Raw genomic sequence first — 19,481 nt, forward strand, 5'->3', positions numbered from 1 at the left:
TACTTGCATCTGCTGCACCCGTGCAAAAAGGTGTAGGACAGTGTACTTCCGGTATGTAGAATGCACTTCCGGTCGTATCTCTTCCGGTGCAGGAGGTGCAAGTAAATCGAACGATTCCGGTGTGCTGATCAGCGATCTTTCACTTTCTTTCCCTGTCCGCGTTGTTAAAGATGAAAAAGAAGTTCGCTGCAAAAAAAAGGTTCTTTCACAGCCAGCTGCCTCCTTCCCGCTGATGCGCACACAGACGCTCGCACAAACACATTACCGACACTCAACCTGAAAGCGGCGGTTTGCTTTTTTGCTCCACAGCTGCTCGGCATGTTCGGCTTGGAAACTCCGCACGACGAGTCGGCGGCGCCACATGTCAAGTCAGCTGTGCCGCGACAACCTGACGGGTGAGTTCGGGCCTTCGTCCTTGGTTGGCTTTCTTTTTACGAGCTTAAAAGCTTGTAAAGAGCAGCTGGTAAAAGAAGGTAACGTTGGTTCACATTTGGCTCAAACTGGTGTTACGTCGATCTCACATGACGAACATTCGGCGAACATTTCCCATGGACAAGTCAAACATACCCTCTTAAAAACCGTCTTGCGATTAAGAAGCATGCTCAGGAACAGGAGGGGTTCTCTGAAGATTGTTTTGAGCATAGAGTTATTACAATAAACGCTAGAGGCTCAGCTGACGCTAGTGTGCTGTTGTATCTTGAAGCAGACAGCAAGCAGTCAGAAATTGACATCCGGTAATGCATTTCTATGGGAAAAAGCGAGTGCATTTTCTCTCTGCCCTCGATTATAAGAGCAAATATCACTAATAATTTGTACATACTAGGCACATTGTAACAATTCTGAGTTACGCAGACGAAATAATTGGTCAGTTACAGTATTTTATTTGAAATTCGTGGTATGAAAAACGGTGTTGAAACCGCTTCGTACGTTGATTTATGTGCAGTGTCGGACACTGTTAGCGCGAACACGGCGTCGACGCTTTCCAGCATGGGGGATATACGTGCCAAAGATCGAAGGACACGTGGAAAACCAAGAGAGATGGCAAGAACTACGCAGTAACACTGGATAAGTAACTCCTTGTGCACGCAGACGATCAAAATAAATTGAAAGCCACGTAATATAGTCAGATTTGCAATACATAAGTACCGCTTTATTCTTTCTGCTCATAAATATGTGCGAAGATGCTTGTTCTGGGTTCAAATCATCACCCGGACACTCCAAGTCTTTGCAAATAGGGGGAGCCAGAGAGCAGGTGCCCAATAAAAACTGCCCGACATAGAAAATAATAAAAAGACACCTTTCGTAGCTCACGTGTTTTATTGTTTGCGTTCGAATGTTTCTTTAACCGATCGTAAAGGTGCACGACGGAGTCATTTTTCATCCAATGACAGGAAGGGCATGCTAGCAAACCTTGAACACCCTCTGCATTCCTTTTGATCGTTAGTTTGTTTAGAATCGTCGCTCGTTTTCACATACCTTCCTTGAAACACAGGTTTGGACCTGAAGTAGAGCGAAGTTTAACATCGTTAAGTGGTAGAGAAAAATGCTGTAACTAAAGCAATTACACTTTCACAATACCAATAAAGGTGCATACTATCCGGTACAATCGAAAGGACAAAAGTTATTCATGTTATTTTCCGGCGAATATACATAATTCACGCGCGTTTTCCCATAGGAATACACAGGGAGGCTGGAAATGTAGACTGCATGCTGTCTGCTACAATTTGCAACCGGAAGTCTTGTAGACACTAGCGCCAGCTGAGCCTCTAGCGTTTATTGTAATAACTCTATGGTTTTGAGTGACCAAAAATCTGCACGAGATTATGGGGCATGAGGTTAAAGTTGCACTAAGTAGCGGAGGCATATCATTCGACCACAAAAACCCTATGTTGCGCTTCTCGGACGGCGATTAGAAAGAAGGGAGTGGCGTCAATAACACAGCAAACGCAGATTGAATGTTGATTGGTTCTCATCAGTCAACATACAATCTGCTTTTCCTGCCTTGCTGACGTCACTTCCTTTTCCGTAGTCGCCGTGGGAGTCCAAAAAGCGCAACAAGGGCCCCAGGAGGGCTGTTACGGCTGTTACGCCGGTGTTATGGCTGTTACGGCTAGAGTAACTGCATAAACGGAGCACATGCAATTACTCCTACTATGGCCTATCTCTTTTTTTAGTGGTGGCTTAAATAAAAACAATGGCCAAAGCCAGAAACTACGCGTCGCTGGACTACCTTGAGATCGCAAGTGTGCGTGCGCAACTAAAAAGCGTCGCTGTGCACGGCCTTCCAGTATTATCCCGGACCTTACTATGACGTCTTTACAGAATAAGGCTTTAATCTACAGAAATATAGGTAAGGTAAGAACGTCAACTTTGATGGTGCTGCGATTACTTCAAGCTTCCACTGTGCTCTTTGCACACGCACATACACCATTGAACTTGTCGTTTACAACTGAGGATAAGATGCGTGACTTTTTTAAAGAGATCGTGATGCGTTTATTTTGTTAATAATTATGTATTCTCTCTGACTTGTCCAAGAAAACTCTGAATGTGATGTCACAGGTGGAAATCATAAAGCCGGGTTCACACTGCTCATACATCATACAAAAGACAGTCTGCAAACCGAGTCACCGCAATATTCGCGGTTCGAATGCCGCCTGCCACGTGTGCTCCTTGAACTCATTGCCCTGCGGCATTCGAAGCACGGATCTCCCGGTGATTCGCGTTTGAAATGTGTGTTCAGACTGTCTTTTGTAAAATGTATGAGCAGTGTGGAACCCGGCTTGAGAGGACACAATTTCTGTGAGAGCGCAGGCGAGCTAATGCATATTTACCACTTTGATTAGTTATTCGACACTGGGGCGAGGAATCTATTAGCGGCGAGATGTTTTGGTGGCGAGATGTTTTGGTGGCGCCCTCCTATGGCTTCCTCTCGTGACGTCATTACCTTACAAACAACAAGTTCGACGGGGTTTATAATTAGCATGGTGGAAGCTTGATATCACTGCGCTCTGAAACCAACACTGCCAACACCTTCAAAGTTGAATTTCTTACATTACTCTTATTTCTGTCGATGAGAGAACCTTTGCTGAGGTCATAATCACCATTTGGCCAATCGTGGAAGGCCGACCAAAGCGACGCTTTCGATTGCGCACGTCGCCAATAGTCGGTGACAACTTAAGAGCGAAGTGGCAAATGCTGCTCAAAGGAAATGATATTACTCCGCCGGTCAATCGCGTTCAATGATTTTCGTGACGTCACAACTTTGCGCACCAATCCAGTTTTTTTGCTGAACAAATATTTTCAACATGGCCGCCTCTACCTAAGCGCCTTACTACGCGTCCGAGATGCCAACTTTTCGCAGTGATTATGCTGCTCTTTGCCACGGTATTATTTACCTACCGGGTGTACGTCGTTCTTTTTCGTTCAGAGTAGTGTTTGTGCGACGACGCGAGAATCCAGCGACGATATCGCCATCGCGCAGCTCGAAGTGCTCACAAGGCTTAGCGCAACTGGTATGCGGACGTCGCCTGCTTTCTTCTCGCCGTTAGGTTTCTGCAGCCCCTGTATCAAGTTTCGCGGTAATTTCCGAGGAGTGAGCTGAAAATGCTTTGGCCGTGTGAAAGCGATATGCGCACATGGAAGTGAGTGAAGGGCCAATGCCGCCAATGCCGTGGAACAGAAAGAAAAAGGTGGCAGAAGGACAAAGGCTCAACCTAAGCAAAAAGCTTATTCAGCAAACTTTCTTATATACATCCCACGGGTTCCGGAAAAAACGTCCTCGGAAAAAAAATCTCCCCGGAAAAAATGTCCCTGAAAAAAAGGCCAAGGTGGAAAGTACAAAAAAAAAAAATGTCCCCAAAGGGACATTTTTTTCACTGCCGTACGATCCGGTCTTGACTTTTGTGTAGGAATCTATAGAGTGTGTCATTTCATTTCTGTTTTTGTTTGTTTTTCATTGTGAAATAAACATTTATAACACTTCTAACCAGGGCCGTAACCAGGGGTGGGGGTTTGGGGGTTCTGACCCCCCCCCCCGAAATTTTTTTCTGGGTACGGCCCTGGTCGGTGCACTGGCAGTCAGCCGATTTTAATCTCCACCTCTGCGCACGCGCAGTGGCGCCGGTCGGCTACCGGGTACCAAACCGGGACCGGTTCTCCGGTTTGCTGTAACTCTCCATTATATGTAGGGATCTGCGTTTTCGGTTTCTATTTTTTCCAAATTCGGCGTACTTTTTTCGGTGTTTACTTTAAAATTCAATTTTCGGTTTTTTTCGGTGTATATTTATGCCCACAAAAGTTTATCGGCTTTTTTCGGTGAATATAAATAAACACCAACGGACACCGGATCAGATGATCCTTGTAGCTCTGACATTTGTGATCACTCAAAGGATAACGGCACAGGTACATTGAAAAAGAAATTGACACTTTATTCGGCAAATGTGTGCAACTGTAAAAGAAACAAGAAAAAACCCGAGAAGCACAAACAAGTCAGATATGAAGCCTATGCCCAAAAAACATGCGACTTCACTTTATGTACATCAGGACTACGTTATCTTATTATGGTACACCCATATGTACGTTCTCAATTTCTCCTCGTTGATCCGCACTCTTTCTTTCCTGTTAATATGGCCCTAAGGTTCGAGAATGCCCACTCAACACTAATACTGGACACTGGTAGGCTGAGGGGATGAAGCGCTGCCTGAGCCAAAATCGGCCAATCGACCAATTGTGACCGCCAAAAGAGAGACTGTGCGACTTTGTGAAGCTCAACACAGCATTCAGAGCCTGCATCAAGTCAGTCTTCCTTACAACGAGTTTGAAAACACGCTCGTACATGGCGAAGTTATGGGGCATTTCGGACTTCACGTTCCGATCGATGATGCGCACATTAAACCAAAACGTCGTGATGGCACTTTTCGATAGACACTGTCGTTCCACTTTTTCGCCACGGCTCTGCGATACGACTGGAAGGTCAAAGTGACCTTTTCCGGTTAAAACTAAATTTTAGAAAATGGACGCGACGTAGTTTTAACGGTTAAAAAAAAAAAAAAATGCCGACCCTAAAAACTGACCTTTTTCGGTTAAAACCGAATTTCCGAAAATGGATTCGGCGTACTTTTATCGGTTTTTATCGGTTTAAACCGAAAACTCCGAACCCTAATTATATGCCACCGATACACATGATTCATAGGCGAAAATAAGACAATATACACTTTCAAAATGACCGCCGTTGTCCCCGAAACCCCCCCCCCCCCCCCCCCCCCCCCCGAAATTTTTTTCTGGGTACGGCCCTGCTTCTAATCAAAACCAAAATATTGTGTTTGGAGAAATTTGAGAGGCACTTGTGTACCATTTCCAGATAGGTAAAAAGCGCGACACTTAGCACAAACAAGCGATCGTTAGTTTTTTGTTTTTAATATTTTTCTCATAGAAACAGAAGGTTAATTGTCATGAAAGTTATTATAGGTACTTAAAGTGCTTATTTGAGGTCATAATGCAGATGGCAAAATTTTGTTCCCACTAATACTCTTTCCAATTAAAATGTGAAAATACGCCGATGTCATCTTCGCGCTAACAATGTCGTGATGTGTACCTCGCGGAATCGTACATTTCCTTATTTGTTGGAGCCGTTTTTTCCTACTTGCAACATGGTGCATTTTTTTTTTTCCAAGGGCATGACCGGACCGCCCGATGGCCATGAGGATCAGGGAAACCCAGAGAAAAAATCTTTTGGGGACATTTTTGATATAGCTGTTTTGCTGGCTTTTTGAACAGGCGGTGGGCGGGCTGTATCTGCCGATTTGGCGGTACGCCGTGTTTCTGTTGAGACGAGACCAAGCGCGTGCACGGCGATAGCAAAGTTGGAAGCATTCAATAAATTTTAGTTGCCAGTTAGCGCTTGTCCTGCGTGCGTCTTCGTCTTTTCGTCCCGTCTTTTTTGCGCTATTTTTAATATGAATTTTTTTCTACTTTCCACCTGGGGCCTTTCTTTCCGGGGACATTTTGTCCGGGGACATTTTGTCCGAGGACTTCCGGGGACTTTCTTTGCGGGGAAATTTTTTCCTACACCCACATCCCACACTCAAGGTTGCCACCCTATCCACACCAAAGTTCAAAGCATAAACTCAACTCAAACCCAGAACATTTCGGCTCTGCCACTTGACCCCCCTTTTTTAAACAACTGCAGTTTGCGCACGACGTCCTGAACACTCATTTGGATGCTTTCAAAGACGAGCCTGCACGCCTTCTGCGAAACAGATGCGTCATTGACATTAACTCTGACACTTTCCCCTTTCAAGAAGAAAACACACACTTTACTTTTTTGGAAGGCCTTGGAAGCATTACTAAGCTGCAAAGATGCTGTTCTTGTCCTTATTTTAACTGTTTCCCTTACCACTCTTCTCGTGTCAATGTGTTTCTTGCGTAAGATTTCTGTTCCTGCTTACTAACTTGTACCATAACTGCATTCCTGGGCATGCTTCTCTCCTTCCGAGTTTGGAGCCTTGATTTTAACGTTTCGCCTATGCGGAATCTTACCCGCTTCTCTTTCGGGGAGAAAGAAAGGCGAAAAAGCGGTTACCAAAAAGGTTTCCCCGAAAAAATGTCTCAAAAAAAAAAAAAAGGTTCCGGAAAAAATAGCCCCAAGTAGCCAAACTATTCAGTTAGCTTCTCAAACGTATTGCGAAATGTTAGGCGAGCGACTGGTCCAAGTGGACAGGAGAAAACATAAACCCCCCGGAACCCATTTGGAAATGAGAGATGTAAAAACTACGCAAACTTGCCCCTAACACAGTAATTGCATTCTGTATGATGTGCTGTAGTTATTTTTAATTGTGTAATGAGACAGAGGTATTCACTTGGACACACTGGCGTAAAACGTAGAACGGAAGGTTTGGAAGCATTGTCGGTCACAGTCATGAGCCATCCAACAGTGTGGAAAGCCATCGACACCCTACGCTCAGAGGAATCGACCGGTACCATAAAGATGGCCGTGGACCCAGTCGGCGCTTCTCTCAACAAGAGGAGCAAGTCAGCGCTTGTCGAAAAGGAACGCCGTCCCAAGAACCTATGTGAGGAGTGTCATATGCCACTGAGATGACAAAAGTTGCGGACTTCCTGCGTGCAGTCGGCCATATCATTCGATCCTAACCGTTCTGCATGTGCTTAGGATGTTCACGTCAGTGTGTTGACGTGCATCTGCTAGCTTTTTGTTTTGTTTTTTCTTTTTTTTTACGATTTAAAAAAAAAAAAACAAGAAAAAAACATTACTTTGAACTATAGTGCGATTACAGTTTGGGGAGAACTTGGCGAGGTTATATTTCCCATTTCAAGTGGTTTCTGTGGGAAATAGATTTTCTTTACCATCTAGGACAATTTTTTTCTACTTTCCACTTTGAACCATTTCTTCCGGGGACATTTTTTTTTGTCCTACATCCTTAAAGCGTACGTAGTGGGAAGTCGTTCCCCGTTAGAGTGGAGTAGTGTATAAAATCGGTTTGGCCTTTGGACTCAAATACGTGGGCCAAACTTCCACATGTCTAAATTACAGATTGACCGAGCATAAGCGAAATGTGATCATGGCTTCCAACTAAGAAGTAGCGAAGCATGCCCAGGAATGCGGTAATTGTACAATCCAGTAGGCAGAAGTCGTGCACAAGGAACGCAATGATATGAAAAGTGTGGTACGAGAAACAGAACAAAGACGATAGGCAATTGCAGCGCAAAAACGCTTTCCTACAAATATAAATGTCTTTGTGTGTGTTTTCTTTTCAAAAGGCGAAGTGTCAGGTCGATGACGCATTTGTTTTTCGCGGAGGGCGTAACATTTTGTCTTTGTAGGCATCCATTATGAGGTTGCCGGACGACGTGCGCAAACCGCATTTGTTCAGAAAAGGAGGGGGAAGTGGCAGGGCTGACGTGTTCTGTGTTTGAGCTGAGTGAATACAATGGCCCTTTGTGTGGAAAGGGTGGCGACCTTGAGGGTAGGATCTAGATAAGAAAGATTTACTGAATAAGCTTTTAGTTGAGCTTGAGACTTTGCCTTTCTGCCACCTTTTTTTTTTTCTCTCCTCCACGGTGCTTTAATTTGTAGTTTTCTCGCCCCATTCTTGGGAATTCATCAAAAAAAAGTAAAATCATAAGAGGACCCCACTGAACCATATCCCCATATTGCGAGATGTTACGCGAACGACTGTGTCTACCTTGTGGCCTCCACCACCGATGTCCGTTCATTCACCCCTACGTTGACAGTGCGCCGGAAGCCAAGTGCTCGTCGGACCAGTCGTGCTATGGCTCCTGGAAGTCGGAACGCATCCCCGACTGGTGTGTATAGCGTTCCCATCCCGCCCATGCATCAAAAGTGTTCCCGAAGGGGCAACAAAGTGACGTCACAAAAGCCGGAGTGTCACCCTGTTTGATGAAACGATCCTGACGGTTGGTCGTAGAAATGCTGGAGAAAAACAGGAGCCAACGCAAGTGTCGCTGTCATTGCGACGTCCCTACTCCCGGCTGCCGGAGTTTCCGTGGACTGTCAAACTGGAAATCGACCCGCAGCAGAACAGGCGTCTGCCACATACGCCACCACCATGATCGCGACCGGCGACAACATGACACTTATACGACGTCATCAGGCAGAAATCGATGTACCAATTCTTCCCCCGTTAAACACCCCTGTCGGAGGCGCGTTCCAGATACCATAGTCATTCATCGGGCTTTCGCCACGTGATGCCGTTCTTTCAGCATAGGGGTGTTTAGCGAGGAGGGGATAAGCCTAGCTGATCACCTATGTGAACCCGTTCCCTCCTCTGCCCCGTGAACGATTTGTCCTCTTAGCACGAAGGTCACAAGGCCCTAAGCTGAGACAGCAGTGGGAGCTACGTGCCCTCCGGACCAATTAGCCGCCTTCCTCTTATCACCTGACACGGCTCTTTGCGCGTTGGTAAGGGAGGAGGCGTGATGACGTGCGAGAGAGAGGCGTATGATTGGTCCAACGAGGACGTAGCTTCCGTCACAGTCGCAGCTTGGGGGTGAACGGCGTAAAATCCATATCGGAGGTTATGACTAACCCTAACACATTTAGAAGAAAGAAAGAGGGAGAGAGTTTCTCTAGTTCGACTGACCTCCGTGCCCTTACAGGCTACGCCAGTTCAGACAACGTTGAAGGTTGAAGCTTCCAGACGCATTCTGAGGCTGCTGGACTTGGAGACCGGTAGCAGTAACTGGAAAGTGTTTTTGCGAATACACCCTATCGGCCAGCGAGTGCTTGCACTAAAGTTCGTTAGAAGACTGCGATTGCCGTTTGCATCCTTAAAAAGAGTATTATTCGAGGAGCGCGCCAGGATGCCAGTAAGCCGATCGACCTCGTGTTGTACATGTTCAGCGTATTCTCAGGTTTGTCTTTTTTTTCTTGAGTGTTTTTATTTTTTTAGCCCACGCGGTCCGTTTTGGGAATACAGTGCTCTTCCTGCAGTGATGTCGCGCACATCCGGCCTCCAAATAACGTTTCTAATCATGGCCACGGCTGGCACTGCCAACTAAGTGATGATATGTTTTTTCAACTTTCTCAAGAGTAATACATCCACATCACCTAGACTCATCGAAGCTTCTGAGCAGACTGCTCTATCTTCACGTGAGGCTACTTTGTTACACTAAAATGGGTGCCAACTCATCAATTAGGCAACAGCCTGACACCGAAAGCCGTTCGACGGATTGGTTAGACGCTGACTCAGCGCTCGTGTCCAACCTTTGTCTGCGCTTCATCTCACCGTGATGTCGTTGAAATTTCTGGTAAACGGACTGATGATTCTAGGTGGCAGCCGACGCTACGAGCTAATGAGACCGATTAGGCAGCTTCAAAAGCGCAAGTCATCGGCCTTTTCTGACACCATGATGGTGCGCTTTTGACAATGTCCGGCTGGTTCCACCGCGACTGTACAAAACGAAGTGTCGTGGATAGTATTATACTCACTGACAGCTTGATTAATGATTAGTTCAGAATGTTCGCGTCTAAAAAATTCAAACTAACGCAATTTTTTTTTTTTTTTTTAACGCTGACAGATTGCGCAGTTTACACGCCCAAGGAAGTTATCTTGGTGGCACGATGTTTTTGCGGTACGCAATCTCCTCGCACTCGTGTGCTTTTTTTTTATTTTTAGAAGTGATATGCTATGGACAACGACGAATTTTGCCTGACGGTGTTCGCCCTGAACCGGCGTCAAGACAGGGCGGCCGCGCTCGCAAAGCGAATGTGCCGCCGGACGTCGGGCTAGATTCGTCACCACGTAAAGGAGACCAACACGGGTCGCAAGTTGGCTACGGCGTCAGCATTCGAGTGGAGGCTTTTGTTCCCACTCAATGAACTCGATTGCCAGCCGAACACTGAGGCGGCACTCGCGTCAATCTACTCCCGCGTTTGCCTGTTGCATGTAACCCCACGGAAAAGGTCGAGAACGAAGTGAAATCGCTTTGTATCTCTGTGTGGAGCAGTTTCTACTTCACTTTGGCCATTTTTTTCCTACGAGATGTTCTTCCCGCCGTTTAGGCATTCTTTCCTTAGCTTGGGGCAGCATTTAGGTCGAACGCTCGTGTTCCTGGCTGTCAAGCATCAATAGGAAAGCCCGCAACGACAGACACTCGTAGGCTCGGGTCAGTCGAGCAGTGTTTATTGTTTACTTCGCCGTGCTCCGCGGGGATCTTCTCCGATCGCAGCCCGTAAGACGAATCCGATAACGTAGTCACGTGCCGTCGCGCAACTGTCGTATTCTGTCGTCGCGGGCTTAGTCAGAGCGACCGGCCGAAGCAACGCGATAGCACGCACGTTGGCAGATGCCGGGGCTGTCGCTCGCAGACCGCGGTTCTGCCTTCAGTTACTCGATGGAACGCGCTCTTGCCCACAGGAATCCATGTCTTCCTGGGCCGCCAGGCGAGTGAGGAGGTTGCTGACGCCATCGCCGTCTGTTGCATCGCTCAGCGTCGCGGTCGGAACTGAGTACGTATACATTTGATTTCACCTGTGGATTGTTGATCACTTGACTAAATGGAGGGGACTGCACCAGTTTTTTTCGCGAAATCGCAGGCTTGAGGAGAACGCGCTTGTTGAACGTGCATTCTGCTACTAGGGCTGGGATATTGATTTGCTAACCTTCCGATTAATTATTTTAGCCGTATCGGTTGCTCCGAGGCAAGGTCCCGGCCTGCGGATGTCCAGGTGGTGGGTTTGAATCCCGGCCAACAAGCCCGTAATCTAACGGGGGCTTATTGCGCAGAATGCACGGTGTAACCTAGATTTCGGTTGCATGTCGAAAGATCCCCAGGTGGTCGAAATGAATGCCATATGCCCTTGGCTGGGGCGAGCCAGGTGGCCTTCGTTACTTTGGCACGTAAAACTCCCAAATTTGATTCGTTTTTGATTTGATCCGTTAATGACTTTATTGCGGTCAATTTTTGTTCCCGGCTGATCTTGCCGGGGAAAATAGCTTTGATGGTGCAACATGTTCGCTTCAGACGGTGCGCACCAGCAGCAAGACCACCGCAATGGAAGGTGTCATGGTGTCCATGCGAGCCATGCATACACCATTAAAATGATACATTTTCGGACGTCACCATTCCAAGTAGCAACTGAGTCGGACTAAATAAAACATGACCAAATAGCAAAAAAAAAACACGACGGACAATGTGTGTGATTAGATAATGCCTTCGTGTTTCCGTGCTTTGGTTGTTGCTAATTGAAAACACATGCAACATTCGTGCTGTTTTTTTTTTTTTTTTGGTACTTTGTTTTTCTGCCGCCGAGACAGAGTGCCGAGTTGTGAATTATGCCAAACTGGGAGCTGACTTTCTCTGCACGTTGAACCAACCCAGTACCACGCTCACGTCTGTAATGCTTGCAAGCGCAGCCTGTTTGACATTGCACCTTGACTGATCGAGTTAGGTCATATTCATCACACATGTATCTCAATGTAGCAGACCAAACGAGCAGGAATTTCGATCGGATTTGGCAGAGATATTTCCCTTTAAGTTTAGCGAGAAAATTGGGACGTCACATCACGGGACATTCTCCTCACTTCATCCTGATGGGTACGTCAAGATAACATGCTGAAGACGACATGTATGGATTGCACATGGCGTCATTCGCACGATGTTAAATTATTCCTACTTGTTCCTTTAAAAAAAGACGGTTTTGTCGTTGCGTAGATTTGTTCAAACGGCGCAACTCCCCTCGGCTTCGCATCCGTTGACACAGAGCAAGCAAACACCCTTCTGCGCGTTGAAACCACTCGCCGAAACATTTTTTTTTTTTTTTTTAGGTGATAGTCCGTCCCGATAACTGTCAGTTCAACGGCAACCATCCACTTGACGTTAGCACTTCTTTAGGAAGGTTTCCCCATTATCTCCTTTCTAAAGAAACCTTCGAGAGCTGCGCAAAGACGTATGCATCCAAGTTCAAGTTTGGCTTTTTTTTTTTTTTTTTTGAAAGCATTGTAGTACCGTATCTGCTGGGTAAAAAGAACACACTCAGCGCTTTTATACTTCGTTTCTCCATATCTTGGCAAAGGGCGAATGCTACAGCCCCCTCGAGCCAATCATGGCAATGGAGTGAAGCGCACGTAACAGTACTCTGCAGGAGGACAGCGCTGGGACGTTAGGTTACCACGTGTCTCGTTCCAACGCCCTGATTGGCTCACTTGGGACGTAAGCCTCCCTCTTTGCCAAATGATCGTGAAACAGATTACAAGACTGCGTGTACGTTTTTAAAACGTATCTTCAGAATAAGAAGCTATGCCGGTAAAGTAAGAGTGAAATGGAAGCTCACCCAACTCTTTCAGCACGAGCGAAGCGAACGCTGAAGAGGAGGCGACCTCCTCTCCACCGTTGTTGTGAATCCACCATTAATGACCGGCTTACGCGACGGACTGACTCGGGGACGGAGTGATCACGTCCGCGGTTTATCCGTTTCCCAAGCGCATCCACACGAAGGAGACGGCGAGCAGACGACAGCAAGGATTATGGCAGAAGGAAGCTTCTGGAGGTGACATGACGCCAGAGGAGGTGAAGCCAGAAATGGCTTCATCTCTGGTCATCGTTGGGGCGGTGTCTCTCCACATTTCTTACTTCGCCTCTGGTGGAGTCATGTCACCTCCGCAAGCTTCCTACCTCCATGGCGAAAACAGACCGAACATGTTCGCGACTCCAAAGTGTCGCGAAACTCCAACATCGCACTGTGGCACCGTTTTCTATGAGGGAAATCGGTGTTTGCTACCGCGATAAAGAATATTGTGCCGCTATTATACACAGAGCGAGACACAACACCGCGATAGGCTTAGCGCGAGACACCAGCTAGCTTTTCTAATTAAAGTCATGACCGTGACACAGACGTGGTCCTGCTCGAGGAGGCTTCGGCGTAGACACGACGAAGTCCTGGGCTTGCTGAAGGGCGTAGGGGAGAGCGGCTCGGATGTCTTGGCGAATCCGGTGCGTCGGCTGCAGCCCCCTCCCTCCGCGCACCGCAATAATTCGACAGTGTGGAACGCGCGATGCGTATGCCCAGTCTCTCAAACGCGGACTTTCCATGACAATCGCGAACGATTTTGGACTGTAGGAGCGCTGTATAATGCAAACGAACAGGGCCGTGAGAATTCGCCTGATATAGTCTTGAATTAGATTGTTGCGTAATGTTTCGACCTGCTTTTAACTTGATGTGTTTGTTTCATCTCCGGAATCGGTGCCCATCTTGCTTTCCCACAGAACCCAGACTGACCATGTGGACCACGTAGAGCACACCGAATGCAGGCGATGTCGACGGCGATTCAAGCAGAGGCGGCTCTTCCGACTCAGGTGAGAAACAGCTGCACGTTGTCATTTAAGCAATTGGCGACGTCCGCGAACAAAAGCGTGGCTGTGATCGGCCATCCACGATTGGCAGAACGCGCACTATGATGTTTTGAGTGGGACCATTTCGGCTCTTATAGACAGAGATAAGAGCAGTGGCGGACTAGGTTTCCATCCCTCGTTTTACGCACCATCGGTCTTGTCGCTCGCTGCTAGTAATCCGGGTAGTGACGTCTGGAATAGGAACCATCAGAGGGCGCCATTGAAACATATCGTCGCCAATATATTACAGGGGCATCAAAAATTACAACAAAACAAACATTAGTATATCCGTTTTCTTTTCGAAACAAAATACCCACATTGACAGAGCGGAGTTTCTTGGGCAACATACATTACCAAAAAGTCGCGGCAGTCGAGAAGACAAAAAGGAAACGAACCGTGGTTTCACCACTTCAAATTACAAAATCAGTTACTAAGTTCCCGATTGAAATTTCAAACAGCCGGTCGGTTGGCCAAAAAATGCTAGCGAACAAAAAAAATATTTCAACAAATTTCATTTTGAGTAAAATAGTAAGTTGAGTTAGTTGGTTTTTAATCTCTAACGGAACGAAAAGTTTTATTTGAAAAGCACCAAGACGTCACTTACCCTTCCCCCACTCTTTCTGGAAAAATACAAATTCTTTATCAGGAAGGGCCAATGATGCCACACTAACCCACTTCCTTGGACCTCTTGTTTCTTATATCATAGGTCTCCTGTATCTCTTTCGTGGTTCTGTTTCTGTGTTTCCCTTTCTACCTCTTGCCCCTATTTCTAGGCGTTCACTTCGAGTAACTTTTGGGATTTTTGTGATTCTCGATTTGCCTTTCGCACCCGCGTTCCGGTCTTCAAATAGTTTGCGAAGCTAATATTTGAGATTCATTAAAAGTGATGTTAGATTAGATAATACCTAGGATTGCGTGTTTTCGGAGTTTATTTTTCGTCGAATTCAGAAGGTGTTTTTCGGAGTGTTCTGTTTTTTTTTATTTTTTCTTAGTTTATAGGAGTTTACTTTTGTTTGATTTCAAAGTCTTCAAAAATAGAAGCTTAATTTCGCAGTGTTTCTTATGACAAACAAAAAAAAAAATAATAATATCTGGGTATATATGCTAGATAAAAAAACTAAAACGTGCTTATATCAAATCATATTTCTTCCGCTGGTTTTGGTGTTGGTGCCATTGCCATTGGCAATACTAATTTGTCCCACGGCAAAAGTTGCACACATCTGTGGCTTGGATAAACGCCGACACCTTAAAAATAAACTCGTGGAGGTAGTCACTCGGAAGCACGTATTCATCCCATCCTATTCCATGCTACGCCGCGGTCGTGCGAGGTGGAGTGGTAAAGGATGTAATAGGGAAGCCCCTCTTCCAATTTTATGCAATCTCTAGGATCCATATATAGTTTTCGGAGTTTTTCGGATTTATTCGAAAACACGGAGCTTACGCGGAATGTATCACTAGTCCCTTTTATATATGTAAAAAACAGTATTCACACAACCGCGCCGCCCTTAATCTTTAGCTCCATATAAGAGGTATCTCGAGATCGAAGACAGATCAGAAAAAGACGGGAGCGGCGGGGATGGAGTTCCACGTGCGTCGGCTCCGGACGTTCGCTGCTATTTGTATGCTTTGTTTCCGAGCGCGGTTAAAGCCTAGAAGACTAATGAGCGCATACACGCAAACTAAACGCGCAAAGTTACGACCCTGGGCTTGAGGGGATTGAGTCGGCGGTCGAGCACACACAAAAAGATGACGAGCGGCGTGACGCTAAAGCTTTCAGCCACTATTTGATATGGACCTCGGCTCGGACCGTAGGGCGTCAACTGTCTTGAGCAAGGCCAGAAAGGAAGCCGAAATTTCACTCGGCCTTCGCGCATCTCCCAGCCGGGGCGTTGTCGGTTTAGGGCTCCCGCGCATGCGCGGCATTAAAGTTTGCGCTACTGAGGACGTATACGGTTCCTCGAGCTTCTTTCATGTAGCGCATTCATTGGCGTAATTCCGGTGTAATTCCACCTGTGTGTGGAGGGGAAACTATGTGCGAGTGCCCCTTCCCTCCCCCCCCCCCCCCCCCCCCTAAGTTTTAAAACCCAGCCACCCCGTCCCCCCGGTCAGTATTGAGGGATCTAAGCAGCAACGGAACCCGAACGGATTCGAGCCTGTCCTCGTCCCCGAAGAATGACCTAGCGCAGCCAATTGTCTACAGAACTATTTCAATACCAAAATAACAGAGAGGATAAAGGCGAGCTGCTGAACTTTTAACATCCAGGAAGCATGGGACCAAGGAACAAAGAACGGAGACCAAACATACAGGTCTCGAGATGTGTGCGTGTCATCCCCTTTTTTATTCCTGTCTCAAATTTCCAAAATGTTGATTCTTTTTTTTTTCAAATTTGTTGTTTGCAGGCGGCAGGCATATTTGCCTAAATATTGGTGCAAAATATGGGACAAGAAAGCTTTAGCCGTGAACAACAACAACAAACAAGAAATCGCGTCACCCGTTACGTTTTTGTCTTTTGTTTCTGTTGTCTTTTGTAAGAGTTCAATGCGGTCAACTACCACACGGGGAAGGCCCCGAGAACCTCCCCCGTGTGAATGTTCCTTAAATAGCAATAGGTGCCACGCGAAATATCTCGTTCAGTAGACACGGCAAAATTAACATCCAATGTGTTATTATCGAAATATGCACATTGACGAACTGGTATTCCTTTTTTTTTTTTTAACTTTTACACAAATATGAGGACAAAAAATTTTGTCAGATCACAGTGTAAAATTTCCGTTTAACTTATCTCACTGTGATAATTACAAAATTATAGCCACGTTCCCTACTGGGGGTACGCGAGACCTCCTGTAAAGTTTATTATTGCTGAATAGGAGGCTATGGCCTGTTTTGCCTGTACGTTGCGTTCATTTGTTATTGTGTTTTTCTTCGACGACCAAATAAATATACCATCTGCAAAAGAAAAAAAAAAAAGAAGGATCCAAAATGGCTGCCATGACAAGCTCTGTCCCCCCCACTTCCCCACGGAATTCGGATGGACTTAGTCGGCGTCGTTCAAACGCCCAGCTCTCTTCCGCCGTGACAAGCATATAGTTAATAGCCCCCATATAATAAGAACACGTGTACACTCCACCACGGTTGTTGTATGCATGTGTGCGGTCGAGGGCAACACCGTTATCGCAGCTCTACACCATCTAGAGTGGGAGCGTACTAGAAAGATCTGACAGGCCCTGCTTATCTGCCTTACCGACGGGGCCGCTATCTTTTCCGGAAACCGGGAGAGAGGGGTGGGTGATATCATCCGACGGTGACGCTTCGCTGCTCTACGTATGTCCCTCGGTTTTCTATTTAGGCCGACCGGACCTGCGTGTCGAGACTGCAGGCAGACGCTTCGCATATCATCTCCGTTGTTGCGCCCCGCCGGTCGCTCGGGCGCTCCGCCGAACACAACCCCATTGTGCGCCCGACACAATGGGGTTGTTTTTGTTTTGTTTTTCTCTTCCCTTCGATCGACCAGATCCCGCTTGTTTCCTTTGTCTCGATTTTCTCTTTACCTTCTATCTCCGTAAGCGCGCTCTTCTGTTATTAGTTTCACCCGAACCCCGTCCGTGACCTTGTTTTCGGTTGCAACAAAAGTAGTCCTACACAATAAATAATTAAATAACCTTGGGCGTTTTACTTTTTTTTAATATTGAAAATCGCCAACAGTTGTGGACAAAAATATTGTTCTACACGCGTTGCACAGACAAAAACAGACAGAGGGAGAGAGAGAGAAGTTCTTCACGAACTATTCCTCGCGTTCATAGATGATGATGAGCTTCAACGGTGCTCTTCTAACGTTGCATTCTACACCAACATGATTGCTGATCTTAGCAGCCAATACATGTGAGCTCGTTCTTAACATTCGCTGGGGGCAGTGCACTCAAACATGAGTCCGGTGATCGTTTTAGCTCGTTTAAAAGACAGCAAAGAGTCGTTTTTGAGGAAATTGGCATCGCGTGACTTGACGTCGGACAATATTTTTTATTAATATTTAGTAAAGAAGTTGACGTTACATGACGTGGTCACGGAACCTCACTTCAGAGGACGAAAGTGTTCCGCTAAATTAAGCTTGGAAATTTTGCGCTGCGTGAGGTCACGTTATGTTAGGTGACGTGACGTTAATTTCTTTGCTAAATGAGAAAACATTTCCAGTCACATCCAGTCATGCGCGGCCCTGAGGAAAAACAAAAAACTTCAGGGAGAGAGACAGGCAACGTTTGAACTTTATAGCCCTATATAATTATATTCTGTTCTAAAGTATGGTCTAATGCAGGGGTGGCCAGGCTGACCCGGTCTAAGAGCCGCAAACAAACCACGAAACTTCCAAGAGCCGCGGGGGCGCAATTTTTTGTCCAGTGCAATAAACGAAACTCTAGCTACTTTCAATCTATCCGAGTCAAAAGCCGTCCAGCTGTACGTAAGGTGGCAGTAGCAGAACAATACCAAACCGCTACCTGTCTTTCGATTCAAAACGCGTTCAATTTCTCTTTTTGGGGAAGTGCTCGTGTGACAGGAAAACAGGCGGGGGAGGGGGGGGGGGGGGGGGGGGGAGAAAAGAGAGCCGCGAGCCGCACTTTAACACGCGAAAAGCCGCAGCTTGGCCACCCCTGGTCTAATGGAATCTCCCCCTCCCCCCCTTCCTCAGAAATATGTCCGCTGTCCGTCGTGAATTTCCTAGCAAAATCTAGCGAGAAATTTTTGCGTCACGTGACATTCTCGTGACATTCCGACTTGGCACCGTGACGTCACTGTGTCGAGTCGTGACGTATCATGATATCGTGGCGTCAGGTCACGTGACATCAATTTTACCGCAAACTTTAGCGAGGGAAAAAAACGAACAATATGTTTTCGTTCAATCACCGAATCGACTTTTAAAGTCTCCTAAAAAGATTTAACCGATAGCTCCTTTCATCCTGAATCTTTATGTGTTATATAGGACTTTGGAGATAAAGAAAGGGCACTGATTTTAGGGAGGCTGTCTCGGTAGGTGCTTCCTCAAACTAAAAATAAAAAAGCAATGCGCCGAGAAATTGAGGGAGATAAGGAGACGAGAGCTCGCGGGTGGCGTCACAACACCAAGCTCTGGGTCCAATGATTTGAGGGGGTAGGTTTAAAGCCTTAGCTGCCTCGGCCTCCAAGGAACTCGTCGAACGCCTTAGAACGCGAGAGGCAAGAGCCGGACGCCGGCGTTTCAAGTTCAAGCGCGTTCGACGAGAGCAGTGGAGACAAAGCCAGCTATGCGGATCGCAAGTTCGTCTGCTTCCTGCACTGGGGTCGAAATGTTGTCAAAACGCCGAGCTCTTATTAGCTGATTAAAAGATGGGTAGACCTTAAGGCATCTAGCATTGAGGTCTATAAGCCACCATCCCTTCAATTTATTGCCAATCAGTGCTCGGCGTCGTTCTGACGTCACCGCAACTCCTGCCCAAGAAGCAGACGACTTGCTCACCGCATAGCTTTAGACGAGAACATGACCCCGAGTGTTCCCTTCCCCTCCTCTCTCTCCATTTCTCGGCACATGGAACGACTGAACACGACTCGTTTCGGTAATGGGTCTAGCACAATATTAAGTATC

General features: G+C 46.6%; 1 protein-coding gene across 3 annotated transcripts in view; it reads left to right on the plus strand.

Annotated features, from left to right (window-relative positions):
- The window catches only part of LOC120844844, a 31,089-nt gene that overhangs the window by 7,883 nt on the left and 3,725 nt on the right, over positions 1-19,481 (plus strand). For 2 of the 3 annotated variants that reach the window (XM_042289526.1, XM_042289527.1), the window contains 3 exons: positions 310-395; positions 10,896-10,987; positions 13,744-13,833. In XM_042289526.1, the coding sequence (XP_042145460.1) occupies positions 10,902-10,987; positions 13,744-13,833 (176 nt within the window). In that variant the 5' untranslated portion in view covers positions 310-395; positions 10,896-10,901. Of the gene's footprint in view, positions 1-309; positions 396-10,751; positions 10,988-13,743; positions 13,834-19,481 lie in introns of those variants that run through there. The other variant, XM_040216817.3, reaches the window with a different exon arrangement.

The sequence above is a fragment of the Ixodes scapularis genome, unplaced genomic scaffold (genome assembly GCF_016920785.2).
Source record: "Ixodes scapularis isolate PalLabHiFi unplaced genomic scaffold, ASM1692078v2 PGA_scaffold12__126_contigs__length_90152505, whole genome shotgun sequence".
Classification (NCBI taxonomy): domain Eukaryota; kingdom Metazoa; phylum Arthropoda; class Arachnida; order Ixodida; family Ixodidae; genus Ixodes; species Ixodes scapularis.